This window comes from Spermophilus citellus (genome assembly GCF_964194105.1).
Source record: "Spermophilus citellus genome assembly, chromosome: 11".
In the NCBI taxonomy this organism is placed as follows: Eukaryota; Metazoa; Chordata; class Mammalia; order Rodentia; family Sciuridae; genus Spermophilus; species Spermophilus citellus.
Window position 1 is genome coordinate 38331458 of NC_138192.1, and position 15834 is coordinate 38347291.

Below are 15834 nucleotides of genomic sequence, written 5' to 3' on the forward strand. Positions count from 1 at the left end.
ATCGAGAACTATGTAATGTTTTGAACCAACAATAAAAATAAATAAATAAATAAATAAATAAACAAACCCATAAAACCAAAATATTGTGGTTGTGAACCATTTATCTTTTGGAAGAAGCTTACCTGTTTCATAGGTGAGTAAGAGTCCATAACCTACTATGCCATCATCTCTGTTGTTGGAAATAGTGAGAATCAGCTCTGGATGGAGACCTTTTTCTTTTTCTCTTATCAATTCACTTAAGACAAAATTATGAAAAGTATTTTAAAGAATCATTTGGAAAGAATTTTTTTCCTAACTTTTCTCCTTTTCAGCACACTAATAATTTCTTTCTTTTTTTTTTTTTTAAAGAGAGAGTGAGAGAGGGAGAGAGAGAGGAGAGAGAGAGAATTTTAATATTTACTTTTCAGTTATCGGCGGACACAACATCTTTGTATGTGGTGCTGAGGATCGAACCCGGGCCGCACGCACACCAGGCGATCGCGCTACCGCTTGAGCCACATCCCCAGCCCATTGAGCCACATCCCCAGCCCAGTTTCTTATTGAATTTTAAAAATATTATTTACCTTTTCTTAAATTATTTTTTAGTTGTCAATAGAATTTATTTATATGCGGTGCTGAGAATCAAACCCAACTAAGCAAGCGCTCTGCTACTGAGCCAAATCCCAGCCCAATGCTTTACCTTTTAAAACTCCCATTTTTTAAAAAAAAATATTTTTTAAGTTGTTGACGGACCTTTATTTTATTGATTTATATGTGGTGCTGAGAATCAAACTCAGTGCTTCATTCATGAGAGGCAAGCACTCTACCACTGAGCTACAACCCTGTACCCTAAAGCTCCCAATTTTATATTTGTTATTCTAATAAATGTGGGCCAGAGAAATACTTTGAAATTTATTGACTGATGTTCTTGTAAATTCAAGACTGGCCTATCTCCTCAGCCATGTAAACATCAGTCTGTGGCCACCTATGTCATTAAGTGCATTGTCCTTATTAATGCAAGCTTCTAACATTTCTTATTCAGAGGTAACAGTAAGTAATGATATTTGAAAAACAATGTTTTTTTTTTTTTTAATGTTTTTGTTTTTTTTGCTACCAGGGATAGAACCCAGGGCACTTAACAACAGAGGCACATCCCCAACCCTTTTTAGATATTATTTAGACACAGGGACAGGGTCTTGCCAAGTTGCTGAGGCTGGCTTTGAACTCATGATCCCCCTGCCTCAGCCTCCCAAGCCTCTGGGATTACAGGAATCCACACCAAAGCCAGCTGAAAAACAATACTTTTTAGAACAGCGGTGATAGGTGAAATAGAAGATGAAGACTTATCATGTAAAAATTTAAAACCTTAAAAATCATGAAGTTTTTAAAAACTGATCAAAGTGGCAAGATTTAAAGCAAGAGTGAAATTGTTTATTTTATGGAGAGCTTTTGTGTGTGTGTGTGTTTTGTGCTGGGGATTGAATCTAGGGCCTTGTGAGGCAAACCCTCTACCAACTGAGCTATATTCCCAACCCCTTATGAAGAGCTTTTAAAAATAAATTTAGGGGACAAAGTATATGGCCTAATGGTAAAACGGTTACCAGAGTTCCATCCCCAGCACCACAGAACTAGAATGTCCTTCCCCCACTTCTCCACTTGATAGATTTCTAGTACTTATAGACTTTGCTTACCCACTCTGTCCTCATGAAAAGTCTCAACTCGTGCAGAGTAATTGCTAGGCTTTCCACCTATGTCTCTACTAAATTGTACATCTGTCATTATTTGTGCAAACAGATATCGAACACTTGTTTTTTAGATTTAATGCTCATAACAAAAAGCTGAAAAAAATCTTACACCATTCACATTTCCCATGGACTTGGTAGGTTATTGCTTCTCGGCCTTTTGGCTAAGATCCAGTGTAGTATCTTGGTAGGGTTTTTTATTGGTGATGTTTTTGCAGAATTGGGGATTATGCTCAGAACCTCCCATAGGCTATGTACTCTAATACTGAGCTAACTACCCCCGACTTTTTTAAAAATATTGAGACAGGGACTCACCAAGTTGCTGAGGCTGGTCTTAATTTTGCAATCCTCCTGACTAAGCCTCCTGAGTCATTGAGATTACAGGCATGCACCACCTTGCCAGGCAAAACTATCTTGACTTTCTCCAACTTCTTCTCAGGACCATGAGTTCATACACAAAGTGTCAGAAAGAAAAAATTCAAACTTTGAAGGAAACACAAATATTTCCCTTCAGAAAAATCATAGCTAAAATGTTTAGCTATCCATGTTCACTACTGGCCTCAAGTTGAGAGATTTCACTGCAGTGGTTCAGGAAGGCTCGTAATCCTTCCATTTGAATCGACCCTGGTCTGTTAAGTAGCAAGGGAGAGGTATGGAATGGATGCTCCCTAAGAGAAAAAGACTTCAGACCTTCAAGTCATATATATGAAAGATTACTTTTGCTGTGCTGGGATGGAATCCAGGGACTTTCACATGTAGGTGAGCGTTCTACCACTGAGCTACATCCTTATCCCCCAGTTTCTCTTGAGACAAGGTCTTGGTACATTGCCAAGTGACTGGAAATACAAGTGTGTGTCACAGTGCCCAACTGAAGAAAAAATCTTAATTGGGTGACAAAATGAGTTCTGTGGGGCTGCTACAAATCCATGTTGTGCAACACCACCCAAAGAAAAATAGGCAAAATGCCTGTCTACCTCCATGCTAAAGGGCACAGTGATACTCAAGCAAGTGTAATTGCATCCCATGACATGCTTCCTTCCTGTTTCCTGGGTTATGTACAAGGATGCCAAGGCTCTCAGTTATTAGCACTCCCTCTTTTTAATTTTTTTTTTTTTTTGTGGGGGTGGGGGTGGGGGGTGGGGGGGTTGTACCAGGGATTGAGCTCAGGAGCCCTCAATCACTAAAACACATCCCCAGCCCTATTTTGTATTTTATTTAGAGACACGGTCTCACCGAGTTCCTTAGCGCCTCACCATTGCTGAGGCTGGCTTTGAACTCGCAATCCTTCTGGTGTGCACCACCACACCCAGCTTCTCTCACCCTTTCTTTAATAATTTGAAACGTTGACATTGGTCTGGCTTAATTCTTTCTTTTGTACCTAGGTAAGACTATTCTTTCCCTATAAAAGTTTTCTATGTTCTACTTTAGTCAAAAACTACAAACACTTTGAAATTAAAATATGAAATGTTATGAATAAAAAATAAATGTGGGGTCCAAAATCCACAGTATGAGATAGTCAACAGCATGGCTTATATAATACCCCACCTCACCCTTCCCAGCAGCATGTTTAGGCAGTCACTGCAAGGCTGCTCTAAAATTATATGGTCATTATGGTCTAACAGTCACATTGGAAACAGCAACCTAAACCCACACCAAGATGGACTGTCTTCTTCAAGAATTCCAAATGTCTTTTGTAATAGCTTCTGCAAGGCAGGCCCTGCCCCAGCCCCTGAGAGGGTGGTGGTGTGCTGGGGACATGAGTCCCCCAAGAAGCTGAGTGAAGTTTGGAGGTTAATACTGGAAACTGCGCTTTGTCTGGATATCATCAAGAATCTGCTGCAGTTCCTCATCTTCAAATCGCCCCTCCAGGCTGCAAGAGAAGGAAAAGACACGAGTGCCTCAGCAATTGACAATTTCCCCACTCTTATTTTATTGTTTAAAAATATTTTTAGTTGTAGATGGACACAATACCTTTATTTATCTTTATGCAATACTTAAGAATAAACCCAGGGCCTCACACATGCTAGGCAAGCGCTCTACCACTGAGCCACAACCCCAGCCTTCCCACTGTTATTTGGGCATGTTCATCTCCCAAAATTGCTTACCCATATCTCCTGTACCTTTACCTTTCTATTGTATTTCTTTTTTGCTTTTTCTTGTACGAACATTACAAAATTTCAAATCCATAAAAAGATATTTTTAAAAGCCTTAACAATTAGACATACTTGATTTACCTTTCATAACTATAATAGAAAAATTGAGGGCCCATCCCAATACTTCTCCCCTTCCTTCCCCAGAAAAAAATCACTGTCCTAAATTTGGCATTTATCATTTCCACACATATTATTACTTTTTCTGGTCCTGGGAATTGAGCTCCTACTCTGTCAGTGAGCTACAGTCTTGTTTTTAAACTTTGTAAGAAATGGCCCTGGGCCAGCATGGTGGTACATGCTGTAATCTAAGCAAGTTGGGAGGTTGAGGTAGGAGGATTGCAAATTCAGCAACTTAGAGAGACCCTAAGGAACTCAGCAAGAACCTGTCTAAAAGCATAAAAAAATGGGATATATTTTCTGAGGGGTATGGGAGGAGAGGAGTGATGGTGATGAAAGTCACCAGGTAAAAGCTTTGTAATTCATCAAGATCTGCCTCAGGAACATATTCTTCTTTTAGTGTGTGTGTTTTTAAAATTTGTTTTAATTGGTTAAACATGACAGTACAATGATCTTGACATATCATACAAAAAAAAAAAAAAAAAAAAGGGATATATTTTGTGTTTTGTTGCATTGTGCACTGCAACTAATAAGCCAGGATATCAACATATATTAGGTGTGTGTACTGTTTCTAAAAACCACAAACTAAGTATAATGAATTATCAATATAGTTTAGTATTTGCTAATTTTACTACATTCTTGTTATGTATTTTTAGGGAAGTCATAGGATTATAAATGCAATTTGAATAATGTTTAAAACCACATTTTATGACAAAGGGCCTTAAACTTAAATGGCCAAAGCACTGGTATATATGCTGTAAACAGAACTTTAAGAGCTTTGTTTTTCTGATATTAAAAGTTAATAAAGGGTGGGGCTGGGATTGTGGCTCAGTGGTAGAGTGCTTGCCTAGCATGCACGAGGCCCTGGGTTCGAACCTCAGCACCACATAAATGTAAAATAAAGACATTGTGTCCACCTAAAACTAAAAAATAAATATTAAAAAAAAAAAAAAAGTTAATAAAGGGTCCTGGGGTTGTAGCTCAGCGGTAGAGCGCTCGCCTTGCATGTGTGAGACTCTGGGTTCGATCCTCAGCACCACAGAAAAATTAATAAGTGAAATAAAGGTATTTGTGTCCAACTACAACTAAAATAAATAAATAAATAAATAAATAATTTAAAAATAAATAAATAAAAGTTAATAAAGGGGGCTGGGGTTGTGGCTAAGTGGTAGAAAACTCTCCCAGCAGGAGCAAGGCCCTGGGCTCAATCCTCAGCACCACATAAGAAAAATAAATAAAAAGGTATTGTGTCCAACTATAACTTAAAAAATAAAGTTAACAATGGGGCTGGGGATATATCTCAGTTGGTACAGTGCTTGCCTCACATGCACAAGGCCCTGGGTTTAATAACCAGCACCACACACTGAGTAATGGCATTATACTATACATATTCTTTTGCAATTTCTTCTTCCAAATTCATTCTGGCATGTGTTGATGTTACTTCATGATGTTCTAGTTCATTTTTTTCATTGCTGTATAATAAACATTATATGACCATAAAATGATTCATTTACCCACACTCTTGTTGATTGATCTGTTGTTGTCCAATCTGTGCTATCATCAGCAATAAACACTGGAATACATGTCTCCTAAACGTGTGTGGTATGTCTTTAGGACATGTACTCAGGAATGGCCTTTTGGGTCAGAAGATACAATCATCTTTAACTTTACTAGATGCAATCAAATTGCTTTCCACAGTAATTTTACTAATTTGCAACACTAGTATTAATATATAAGAGTTTCAGCTATTCCATATTCTTACTAGCAACCTATAGAACCATCATTCTCTCATATACTGTTAAAAGGCACTCATATACTGTTAATGGCACATGACTATAATCCCAGCAGCTCAAGAGGCTGAAGCAGGATAGGATGGTTGTGAGTTCAAAGCCAGCCTCAGCAACTATGAGGTGCTAAGCAACTTAGTGAACTCTGTTCCTAAATAAAAATACAAAATAGGACTAAGGATATGGTTGAGTGCCCCTGAGTTCAATCATACACCTTTTATTTCTTTTAAATTAATTTTTAGGGCTAGGATTGTGGCTCAGCCGTAGAGTGCTCGCCTAGCACGGGCAGGACACGGGTTCGATCCTCAGCAACACATAAAAATAAAGGCATTGTGTTATGTCCATCTACCCCTAAAAAATAAATATTTAAATTAATTTTTAGTTATAGGTGGACACAATGTCTTTATTTTATATTTATGTGGTGCTAAGGATCGAACCCAGTGCCTCACGCATGCTAGGCGAGCGCTCTACCTCTGAGCCACAATCCCAGCCCCAATCATACACCTTTTACACACAGTAATTCTATTTGTGGGAATTTATCCAAGACACACATATTTTATCTCAACTGGTACTAACCTTGGAATCAGAGCCTTGGACTCCTCAGCAGTCTCTGGGCAAAGGTTGGCCAAACAAGCCAACTCAAACTTATGTAGCTTTTTCTGGAGCAGCAAGCTAATCACAGGAAAGGAAATTAAAAAAAAAAAAAAAAAAAAAAGAATGATCAACAGAAAAAAGGAAGATCATACATGGCTTTATGTGTGCAAAGCTCAACTACTGCCCTTTATCTCCAAACCCATTTTTTTCTGTTTTTTAATATAAACGGTATTCTAGTAAGGGAAATATTGGTGGGCTCCATGGGACCCAAGGAGTCAACCATATGATTAAAGGGTTAGAATTTTCAGGCCCTCCTACCCTCCTCACTGTCTAAGGGAGAGGGGCTGAAAGTTGAGCTGAAAACCAATGCATAATGTTGTGACCAATCATGCCTACATAATGAAGCCTCCATAAAAACCAGAAAGAACAGGGTTCAGAGTTGGTGAATAAAAACATAGCCATGTGCCAGGAGGACATCACATCTCAACTCCAAGGAGATAGAAGATCCTGTGCTCAGGACCTTTCAGAACCTTGTCCTATGTTTTTCTTCACCTGATTATTGAAGCTGTCTGCCAGAGTTTAACGGGCTGTTTTTAACAAATAAATCTAATTAAAAGAAGGGGTCACTAGAACCACCAAGGAAAAGGTAAGAAGTTCAAGTCACAATCTGAGATTTGTAATTTACATCTCAAATAGGGGGCAGTCTTGAGGCACCAAGTTCTTAACCTGTGAGGTCCGACACTCTCCAAGAAGAATGTCAGAATAGAACTGAATAACAGCTGGTATTGAACTGCTTGGTATGAGGGGAAAAACTCCTCATATATCAGGTGTCAGATGTATTGTGCCAAGTGACTATGTCAATAGGAAAAAAGGATTTGTTTTTTTCTTTCTCAGAAACAGCTTCAAATGCATACTTCTTTGTGCATCTGATTGATTTCTGTGTAGGTATCCTTTTGTTCTTTGTTCTATTTATTTATTATTGGTACTGGAGATCCAACCCAACAGCACTTAATCACTGAAGTACATCTCTAGCTGAGGTTTGACTGGAATTTGCAATCCTCCTGCCTTAGTCTCCCAAACAGCTGGGATTATAGGCGTATGTCACATGCCCAATAAAATATACTACCACTCCTTAGTGGTTTTTTATAGTACTGGGAATTGAACCCAGAGCCTCACCTATGTTGGGCAAGCACTCTACCCCTAGGCCACACCCCAGCCCTAAAATTATGTCTTAAGTTTTTTCACCACTTTCTGTATACTGAACTTGTGAATGTCTGCTAGTTTCATTTTTAACTACATTTTTAATTATAAGCCTCTTCCAAATGGAATTACCACAGTATATTTAATTACTGCTGAATCTTTAGGTTGTTATCTTTGGTCATTAAAGATAGTTCTAAGGGGTCTGGGATTCTGGCTCCATGGTAGGGCACTTGCCTAGCACATGTGTAGCACTAGGTGGTTCAATCCTCAGCACCACATTAAAAAAAAAAAAAAAAAAAAAACCCTAAATAAAGTTCAAAAACATAGTTCTAAGGGTGGACAGTGTTGTTCAGTGGTAGACCTCAATGTTATACCATGTGTTTAACATGCTAGAGGCCCTGGGTTCAACCCCCAGCATCCAAAACAAAGCAAAACAAAAGTGGCCAAAGGGACCAGGCATGGTGGCACATGCCTGTAATCCCAATGACAGGAGGCCGAGGAAGGAGTATCCCAAGTTCATGGCCAGCATCAGCAACCTTGGAAGGCCCTAAGCAACTTAGTGACACCCTGTCTCAAAACACAATATAAAAAAGGCTAGGGAGGTGGTTCCATGGTTAAACGCCCCTGGGTCCAATCCCTGAAACAAAAACAAGTAAATAAATAAATAAATAAAAAGTGGCCAAAGGGAATTTTGGTCTTATAAACAAGTTAAAATTTTTTTTTGTCTGGATGCAGTGGCTTGGGAACCTGAAGCAGGAGGATCACCAAGTTCGAGGGTAACCTCAGCAACTTAGTGAGACCTTATTTCAAAATGAAAAACAAAAAGGGGCTGGGTGCAGTGGCTCACACCTATAATCCCAGCAGATCAGGAGGCAAAGGCAGGAGGATCGTGAGTTCAAAGCCAGCCTCAGAAAAAGTGAGGCATTAAGCAACTCAGTGAGATCCTGTTTCTTTTTAAACAATATTTTTTTTTAAGAGAGAGTGAGAGAGGAGAGAGAGAGAGAGAGAGAGAATTTTTAATATTTATTTTTTTTTAGTTCTCGGGCAGACACAACATCTTTGTTGGTATGTGGTGCTGAGGATCGAACCCGGGCCGCACACATGCCAGGCGAGCGTGCTACCGCTTGAGCCACATCCCCAGCCCAGATCCTGTTTCTTGATAAAATACAAAATAGGGCTGGGGATGTGGCTCAGTGGCCGAGCATCCCTGAGTTCAATCCCTAGAATCAAATAAAAAGAAAGAAAAAAGAAAAACTGCGGGGAGTGCTGTGGATCAAACCTAGGGCTCCAACATGCTAGTCAAGTGCTCTGTCTCTGAGCTAGATTCCCAGCTTAATTTATAAATTTTTGTCAGACATTATTTTATTTACATTAAACTCACAAGTGTCTGGGAAAGGGAGGAAGAGGCCGTGAGGTGGTACACAGCTGTAATCTCAGCAAGCCAGGAGGCTTAGACAGGAGGATCAAGTTGGAGGCCAACCTCAGCAATTTAGCAAGTCCCTAAGCAACTTAGCAAGATCCCTGTTTTAAAAAAATAAAAATAAAAAGGGATGCAGATAGAGGAGGTAGAGCTCAGTGGTGAAGCATTCATGGGTTCAATCCCCAGTACCAATAAAAAGAGGTGGGGATGGCATTCTACCGGCAGATGTCCAGTAGTCTGAATTAACAAACTTTCTTTTAGCACTCACCTACGGACACTTGCAATGGTCTCTCTATTTTTGAAATGACTGAAACGGGAAGTGTAGTTTAAAGTTTTCATGAAGACTCCTGAGAGTTCCTGCTCATCCTCTGCACTCTCATTTTGTTGCTTTCGATGCTCCAGAAGCATATGAACTTCTGAATTTAGAAGAGTCTCTGCTGTTTCAAACTCTATTTGTGAAAAGCATAAATGTCAGCTGAAAATATTCCTTCAAAGCCAGCTTATAAATGTTAATTTTGCATTTGAACATTCTCCTGTCCTGCAGAAACCCAGGGTCTTTTCTACTCCACATCTTTATTTTCATTCACACTTATGTACCACAGGAACAGTAGAATTCATGTGATATCAAAATTTAGCTCATTTGGGGCTACACATTTTCTGACACTAAAGAATCTGACTTGGACATGCTATTAAACAGCAATACATCCTTACTCTAACTGGGCAAGTTACTGATTTAAAATCAGGGACCATTAAGAATTATTTCTTGGGCTGGGGATGTGGCTCAAGCGGTAGCGCACTCGCCTGGCATGCGTGTGGCCTGGGTTCGATCCTCAGCACCACATACCAACGAAGATGTTGTGTCCGCCGAGAACTAAAAAAAAAATAAATATTAAAAATTCTCTAGGGGCTGGGGATGTGGCTCAAGCGATAGCACGTTCGCCTGGCATGCGTGCGGCCCGGGTTCGATCCTCAGCACCACATACCAACAAAGATGTTGTGTCCGCCGAGAACTAAAAAATAAATATTAAAAATTCTCTCTCTCTCTCTCTCTTAAAAAAAAATTCTCTCTCTCTCTCTCTCTCTCCTCTCTCTTAAAAAAAAAAAAATTATTTCTTGCTGGGCATGGTGTCTCATGCCTGTATTCCCAGCACTCAGGAGGCTAAGACAGGAGGATCACAAATTCAAGACCAGCCTCAGCAATTTAGTGAGAACCTGAGCAACTTAGCAAAACCCTGTCTCAAAATAAAACATTTAAAAAAATTATTTCTCTCTAGCCTGTAAAAAGTCTCTAGTCTTTATAGTTCTACAATGCTAACACTGTACTCTCAATTTTAAGAAATGTTACATGTTAAGAAATGACAAGGTGGGCTGGGCACAGTGGCACACACCTGTAATCTCAGTGGCTTGAGAGGCAGAAGCAGAAGGATCATGAGTTCAAAGCCAGCCTCAGCAAAAAGCTAGGCACTAGGCAACTCAGTGAGACCCTATCTCTAAATGAAATACAAAATAGGGCTGGGGATTTGGCTCAGTGGTCAAATACCCCTGAATTCAATCCCTGATACCTGCCCCCACCCCCACCCCCCAAAAAAAATAGGGCTGAAAAAGAAACCTATGACTACTTTCTATAATACATAACAACCATGCGGGTCACGGTGGCACATGTCTGTAATACCAGCAACTCAGGAGGCTAAGGCAGTAGGCTAGTTCAAGGCTATTCTTGGCAACTTAAGATAGACCATTAGCAACTTAGCAAGATCCTGTCTCAAAAATAAAAATTGTGGCTGGGCACGGTTGCCCTTGCCTGTAATCCCAGCAGCTGGGGAGGCTGAAACAGGAGGATCTAGAGTTCAAAGCCAGCCTCAGCAATGGTGAGGCACTAAGCAACTCAGGGAGATCCTGTGACTAAATAAAATACAAAATAGGGATGGGGATGAGGCTCAGTGGTTGAGTGTCACTGAATACAATCCCCAGTTCCAAAATAAATAAATAAATAAATAAAAGACTGCCTTGCATGCACAAGGCCCTGGGTTTAATCACCAACACCATCCATTCATCCATCCATCCATACATACTGTGGATGTACTCAGTGGTAAAGCACCTCTGGGTTCAATCCCCAGTACCAAACACACACAGCAAGCTATATTTTCAGAATAACACTATTAAAAATGCTACTATCCCCTTGGGAAAATCATTTCTGTGACAATGTTCCTCATACTTATCTCAAAAGTATTAGAGCTGGGTTTTGTCTGCCTTTCTTTCCCTTTCTAGTGATTTCTTCCAACGTAGGAACCATTTGCAAACATGAATTCGTGTTTATAATCCTACACTAAGAGGATGCAACAGCAAGAAAAATCTATGGAATTTAAAGGTGATATGAGTGTGCTTACTAATAGAGAAATCACTAATATCTCCATCAGAGTTAAGCCTTCCCTCTTTTTGAGTCAGATGAAAAGGAGGAAACAGTATTTTTACTAAAAAGGCACTTAGTGCTGCCAAATATAATAAGTAAAAAGATATTTCCCACCTGATGGCAGCAAAGTTTGAAAAAAAACCCACAAAAAACAAAAACAAAAAAAACTTCAGTACATCATAATCTTTTCCAGTCCCTTAGCCTATTACAGGAGATATCCCCACACTACCTATTATGAAAATTTACTTCTCAGCTTCAACCGTCTGAGGTATAAGTTCAGGTGAAGAAACTAATGCGTCAGGCAATTAGGGGAGAAGATATCAAATCAGGACTCTAAGACCTCAAAACTGAAGTGAGAGGGACAACTGACATAACACTGCCACAACCTGCTCCCCAAAAACAAGACAAGGCAGCATATTTTATTTATTTTTTATTTTTAGTTGAAGATGGACACAATATCTTTATTTAGTTTTATGTGGTGCTGAGATTCAAATCCAGAGCCTCACACATGCAAGGCAAGTGATCTACTACTGAGCTACATCCCAGCCCCAGCAAATTTTATTTTTATTTTGAGACAGGGTCTCACTAGATTGCCGTAGCTTCCCCAAACTTCTGATTCTCCTGTACACACTCCTAGCCCAAGGATGGTCTTGTGTGTGTGTGTCTCTCTCTCTCCAGGGATTGAACCCATTTTATATTTTATTTAGAGACAGGGTCTCACTGAGTCACTTAGGGCCTCACTAAATTGCTGAGGCTGGCTTTGAACTTGTGATCCTCCTGCCTAAGCCTTCTGAGCCACTGTAATTACAGGCATACGTCACTGCACCCAGCCATAAATGGTCTTCTTATACTGCATATTTTTCACTCTGGTACAAAATGGTTTAGAGGATTCCTTTAAGTGGGGGAGTTAGAGACTAGGGTCATATAATTCTTTTTTTTTTTTTTTTTAAAAAGGCTCATTTCCTAATTCCAACAGTTATTGCTAATTGTGTACAGATAAAGGAAGATTTTATTTGGGGGCAAATATATTTGAAAGCTACTACTGACAGTATTCACCTTTGTGATCTTATCTACTCTTACAATCCCATAATAAAATATCACACACTTATTTACATTCTACAGTAAAGGTTTCCTTATTTTCTTTAGTACTTACTGTTATTCCTATTTCTCTATGTATATTCTAAAATACATAATAAACATTTTATATGCCTATATCAGCTGAGAAAATCAACAGTGAGAACTCTGAAACTGTTAACTGATGGAACTAAGATCTAATTATATCCAACTCAATAAATCATGTGTATCAGATGTTATTTAAGTTAATCAAAACCAAATATCTTCAGGGGCTGGGGATATGGCTCAAGAGGTAGTGCGCTTGCGTGTGGCCCAGGTTCGATCCTCAGCACCACATACAAATAAAGATGTTGTGTCTGCCGAAAACTAAAAAAATTAATAAATAAAATAAGAAAAAAAAAGTTAAAAAAATCTTCAGAATGTAAAAAGAAACCAAATTAAAAAACTAAGTATATATATATATAAATATATATTATATTAAAATATATATATGTATTATATACATATTGTATTATATTAAAAAAAAAACTTTACCATGGAATTAGGAAAACCATCTTCTTTTTAGTTATTATACCTTAAAAACTAAGCACCTATTTCCATCTCACTAAAAATGTCTATGATTTTGTCCCATGGAAGAACTGAACCGCCATTCTATAAAATAGAAAACTGGAAGCAATCTGCACACCTAACTATTGAGAGATAGTATCCTGGTACTACCAGAAAGAACTGTTTGCCCTTTAAAATAAGTAGATAGATCTGGGTGTTATAGTACACACGTGTAATCCCAGCTACTCAGAAGGCTGAGGCAGGAGGACTTACATGTTTGAGGTCTTTGACCCTGTCTCAAAATAAAAAATGATAAAGGGGGCTGGGGATGTGGCTCAAGCGGTAGCGCGCTCGCCTGGCATGCGTGCGGCCGGGGTTCGATCCTCAGCACCACATACCAACAAAGATGTTGTGTCCGCCGAGAACTAAAAAAAATAATAAATATTAAAAAATTCTCTCTCTCTCTCCTCTTTAAAAAAAAAAAAAAAAAAAAAGATAAAGGAAGGGAATGTAACATAGTGGTAAAGCATCCCTGGATTCAATCCCAGGTACTACAAAAATAAATAAATTTAAAAAAATAAAATTTCTCTACAGTATGTAGTCAAATTTTGTAGAATTTCTATAGCAATTTTTTTGTGGGGGGGGGGGGTTTGCAATGCTTTGGATTGAACCCAGCAACCACACAGTAAGCAAGCACTCTACAACTTAGCTACAACCCCATCCCATTTGTGTGTGGACAAGTGGTATGTTTCTTTCTCTTTTCTTGTGCAGTGTCAAAGATAAAATTTAGTGTCTCACATGTTAGACAAGTGCTCTAGTACTTGAGTTACACTTCTAGCCCCCATGTGAATGTTTCTGTAAGCATAGGTTTCATAATATGGAAGGATAAGCACTTAACTATTTACAGTAGCTTCCTCTGGGTCAAAAGCATATGGAGTTTCACTTTTTATTGTGCATATAATTTTTTTTTTTTAAAGGTACTGGGGATTGAGCCCAGGGCCATGCACATGCTAGGCAGGTGTGCACCTAGGAGCCACATCCCCAGCCCTGGATACAATAACTTCTAAGACAAAGAGAATACTACTAAAGTTTCTCCCCTATTTACTTTGTGTTTTTCAGAACCTGAAAGATACAGTTTTTTAAAACTTTAAACTTCCTGCAGATTTAGGTTTCTAAATTACAAATAAAATATATCCTACTGCACAGAGGAAGTAACCTAATAGCCATGTGATTTACTTGCTAGCATCTGATAATATTTCTCTTCTAGACCAAGCTAGGTTCCTGAGCCTTATTCACCCACATATCTCCTGGGCCTCTACCTATCTACTGTATCCCCAGCCCTTATTATTCTGAGGCAGGATCTTGGTAAGTGGCCCAGACTGGCCTCTTACTTTTGATCCTCCTGCCTCAGCCTCCTGAGTCGCTGGGATTATAAGCATGCACCACCTCAACCAGTTTCTAAGCCTCAACCTTGGCCCATAAAAACGAACAAAATTCTTTTTTTTTTAAAGAGAGAGAGAGAGTTTTTTAATGTTGCTGAGGATCGAACCTGGGACGCACGCACACCAGGCTAGCACGCTACCACTTGAGCCACATCCCCAGCCCCAAAAACGAACAAAATTCTCAAGTGGTTCTTTACAGCTCAAGACTGCATCCCTAGGATGACTCTCCCAGACCCCGTTTAAGTTCCTGTCTGAGAAAAATCAGAAATGACAAAAAAATTTTAGTTTGTTTCAGCGGACATCTGAAGATAAGATTATGTCTGAGTCTCTAGGAGGGGTAGGAGCCTATGCCAGTTAACAAGCCCAGGAGGGTTTCACAAGGAACAACCTTCTCCTTCCCGTTTTGTGATGTTTCACTTCCCTGACTCTGCTCATCCCCTTCCTATACCTTCACTCTCCCTTTAAAAGGCCCAGAAGTCCTGTGCAATCTTCACAGGTTTCTCTACTGCAATATTATGGATTAAAACCTGTCCAGGGCTAACGATGAACGCACTTGGCCAGTATGCGAGAAATCCTGGGTTCAATTCCCAGCATCACAAAATAAATAAGTAAAAGAAAAAAAATCCGCCCTGACCACTTTGGTGTGCGGCTGTGTCTACCCGCACTTTGGAGGGACGTTCACAGATAAAACTTCCACTTAATGCTCGGCGGCGTTTCGCGTCTGTAGTTCCACAACTCGGAAGGCTGTGACAGAGGACCGCAAGTTCGAGGCCTCACTCAGCCACTCAGCGAGGCCCCAAAATCAAAATAAAGCATAAAAAGGGGGCCGGGGATGTGGTTCGGTGGCTGAGCGCTCCTGGGTTCAATACCTAGTGTCAAAAAAAAAAAAAAAAAAAGTAACAAGAGGCCGCCAAGGACTCCAAGGATCGGGGAGCGGCCCTCTCCAGAAAGCACAATGCAAAAAGCAGACCAGAATCATCCGTGCTCTGGGAGGCCCTCAAGGGTCGGAGTCCCAGTTCATCGCTCAACGTCGCCCGGGAGACCAGCCTCCACAATACGCAGAGGCGTCTTGGGCGAGGCTGAGAACCCCAGGCCTGTGGCGACCACGTGAAGTGGCAGGAAGAATCAAGCAGCCCCGTACCTCACCTTTGGGAAAGATAAGCTGTGAGGCGTCCTCTTCCACATCACCAGCCCGCGGATCACTGCCGCCGGCCGCCATCGCCGCACCGCTTACTGCCACAAACACCGCCGGAAGCGGAAGCGTGGAGCAGCCGGCTGCCGCCCCGGAAGGGGTGGGACGGAGACGAGGCCTGGAATGGGCGGCGGGACTGGAAGGGCAGCGGAAGGAGGCGGTGCGAAGAGGGAAGTAA

The 15834-nt window shown here is 40.2% G+C and overlaps 1 protein-coding gene across 1 annotated transcript; it reads right to left on the reverse strand.

Moving 5' to 3' along the window:
• Positions 1-1477: 1477 nt before the first annotated feature.
• POLR2D (RNA polymerase II subunit D) lies at positions 1478-15736 on the reverse strand. Its single transcript, XM_081261903.1, has 4 exons — positions 15611-15736; positions 9261-9441; positions 6355-6450; positions 1478-3591 (listed from the first exon to the last, which is right to left on the reverse strand). Exons 1-4 carry the CDS (start codon positions 15681-15683, stop codon positions 3513-3515), a joined length of 429 nt encoding a protein of 142 aa, XP_081118029.1. The 5' UTR covers positions 15684-15736; the 3' UTR covers positions 1478-3512.
• Between the last annotated feature and the right edge of the window lie 98 nt (positions 15737-15834).

What these genes read in the sequence shown, in the direction of transcription:
- POLR2D (XM_081261903.1), bottom strand. Translation starts at nt 15,683, where the DNA reads ATGGCGGCCGGCGGCAGTGATCCGCGGGCTGGTGATGTGGAAGAGGAC. An exon ending in ACAGCTTATCTTTCCCAAAG is followed by an intron (nt 9,442 to 15,610) that starts GTGAGGTACGGG and finishes TTTCACAAATAG; the next exon opens with AGTTTGAAACAGCAGAGACT. An exon ending in ACCATTGCAAGTGTCCGTAG is followed by an intron (nt 6,451 to 9,260) that starts GTGAGTGCTAAA and finishes TCCTGTGATTAG; the next exon opens with CTTGCTGCTCCAGAAAAAGC.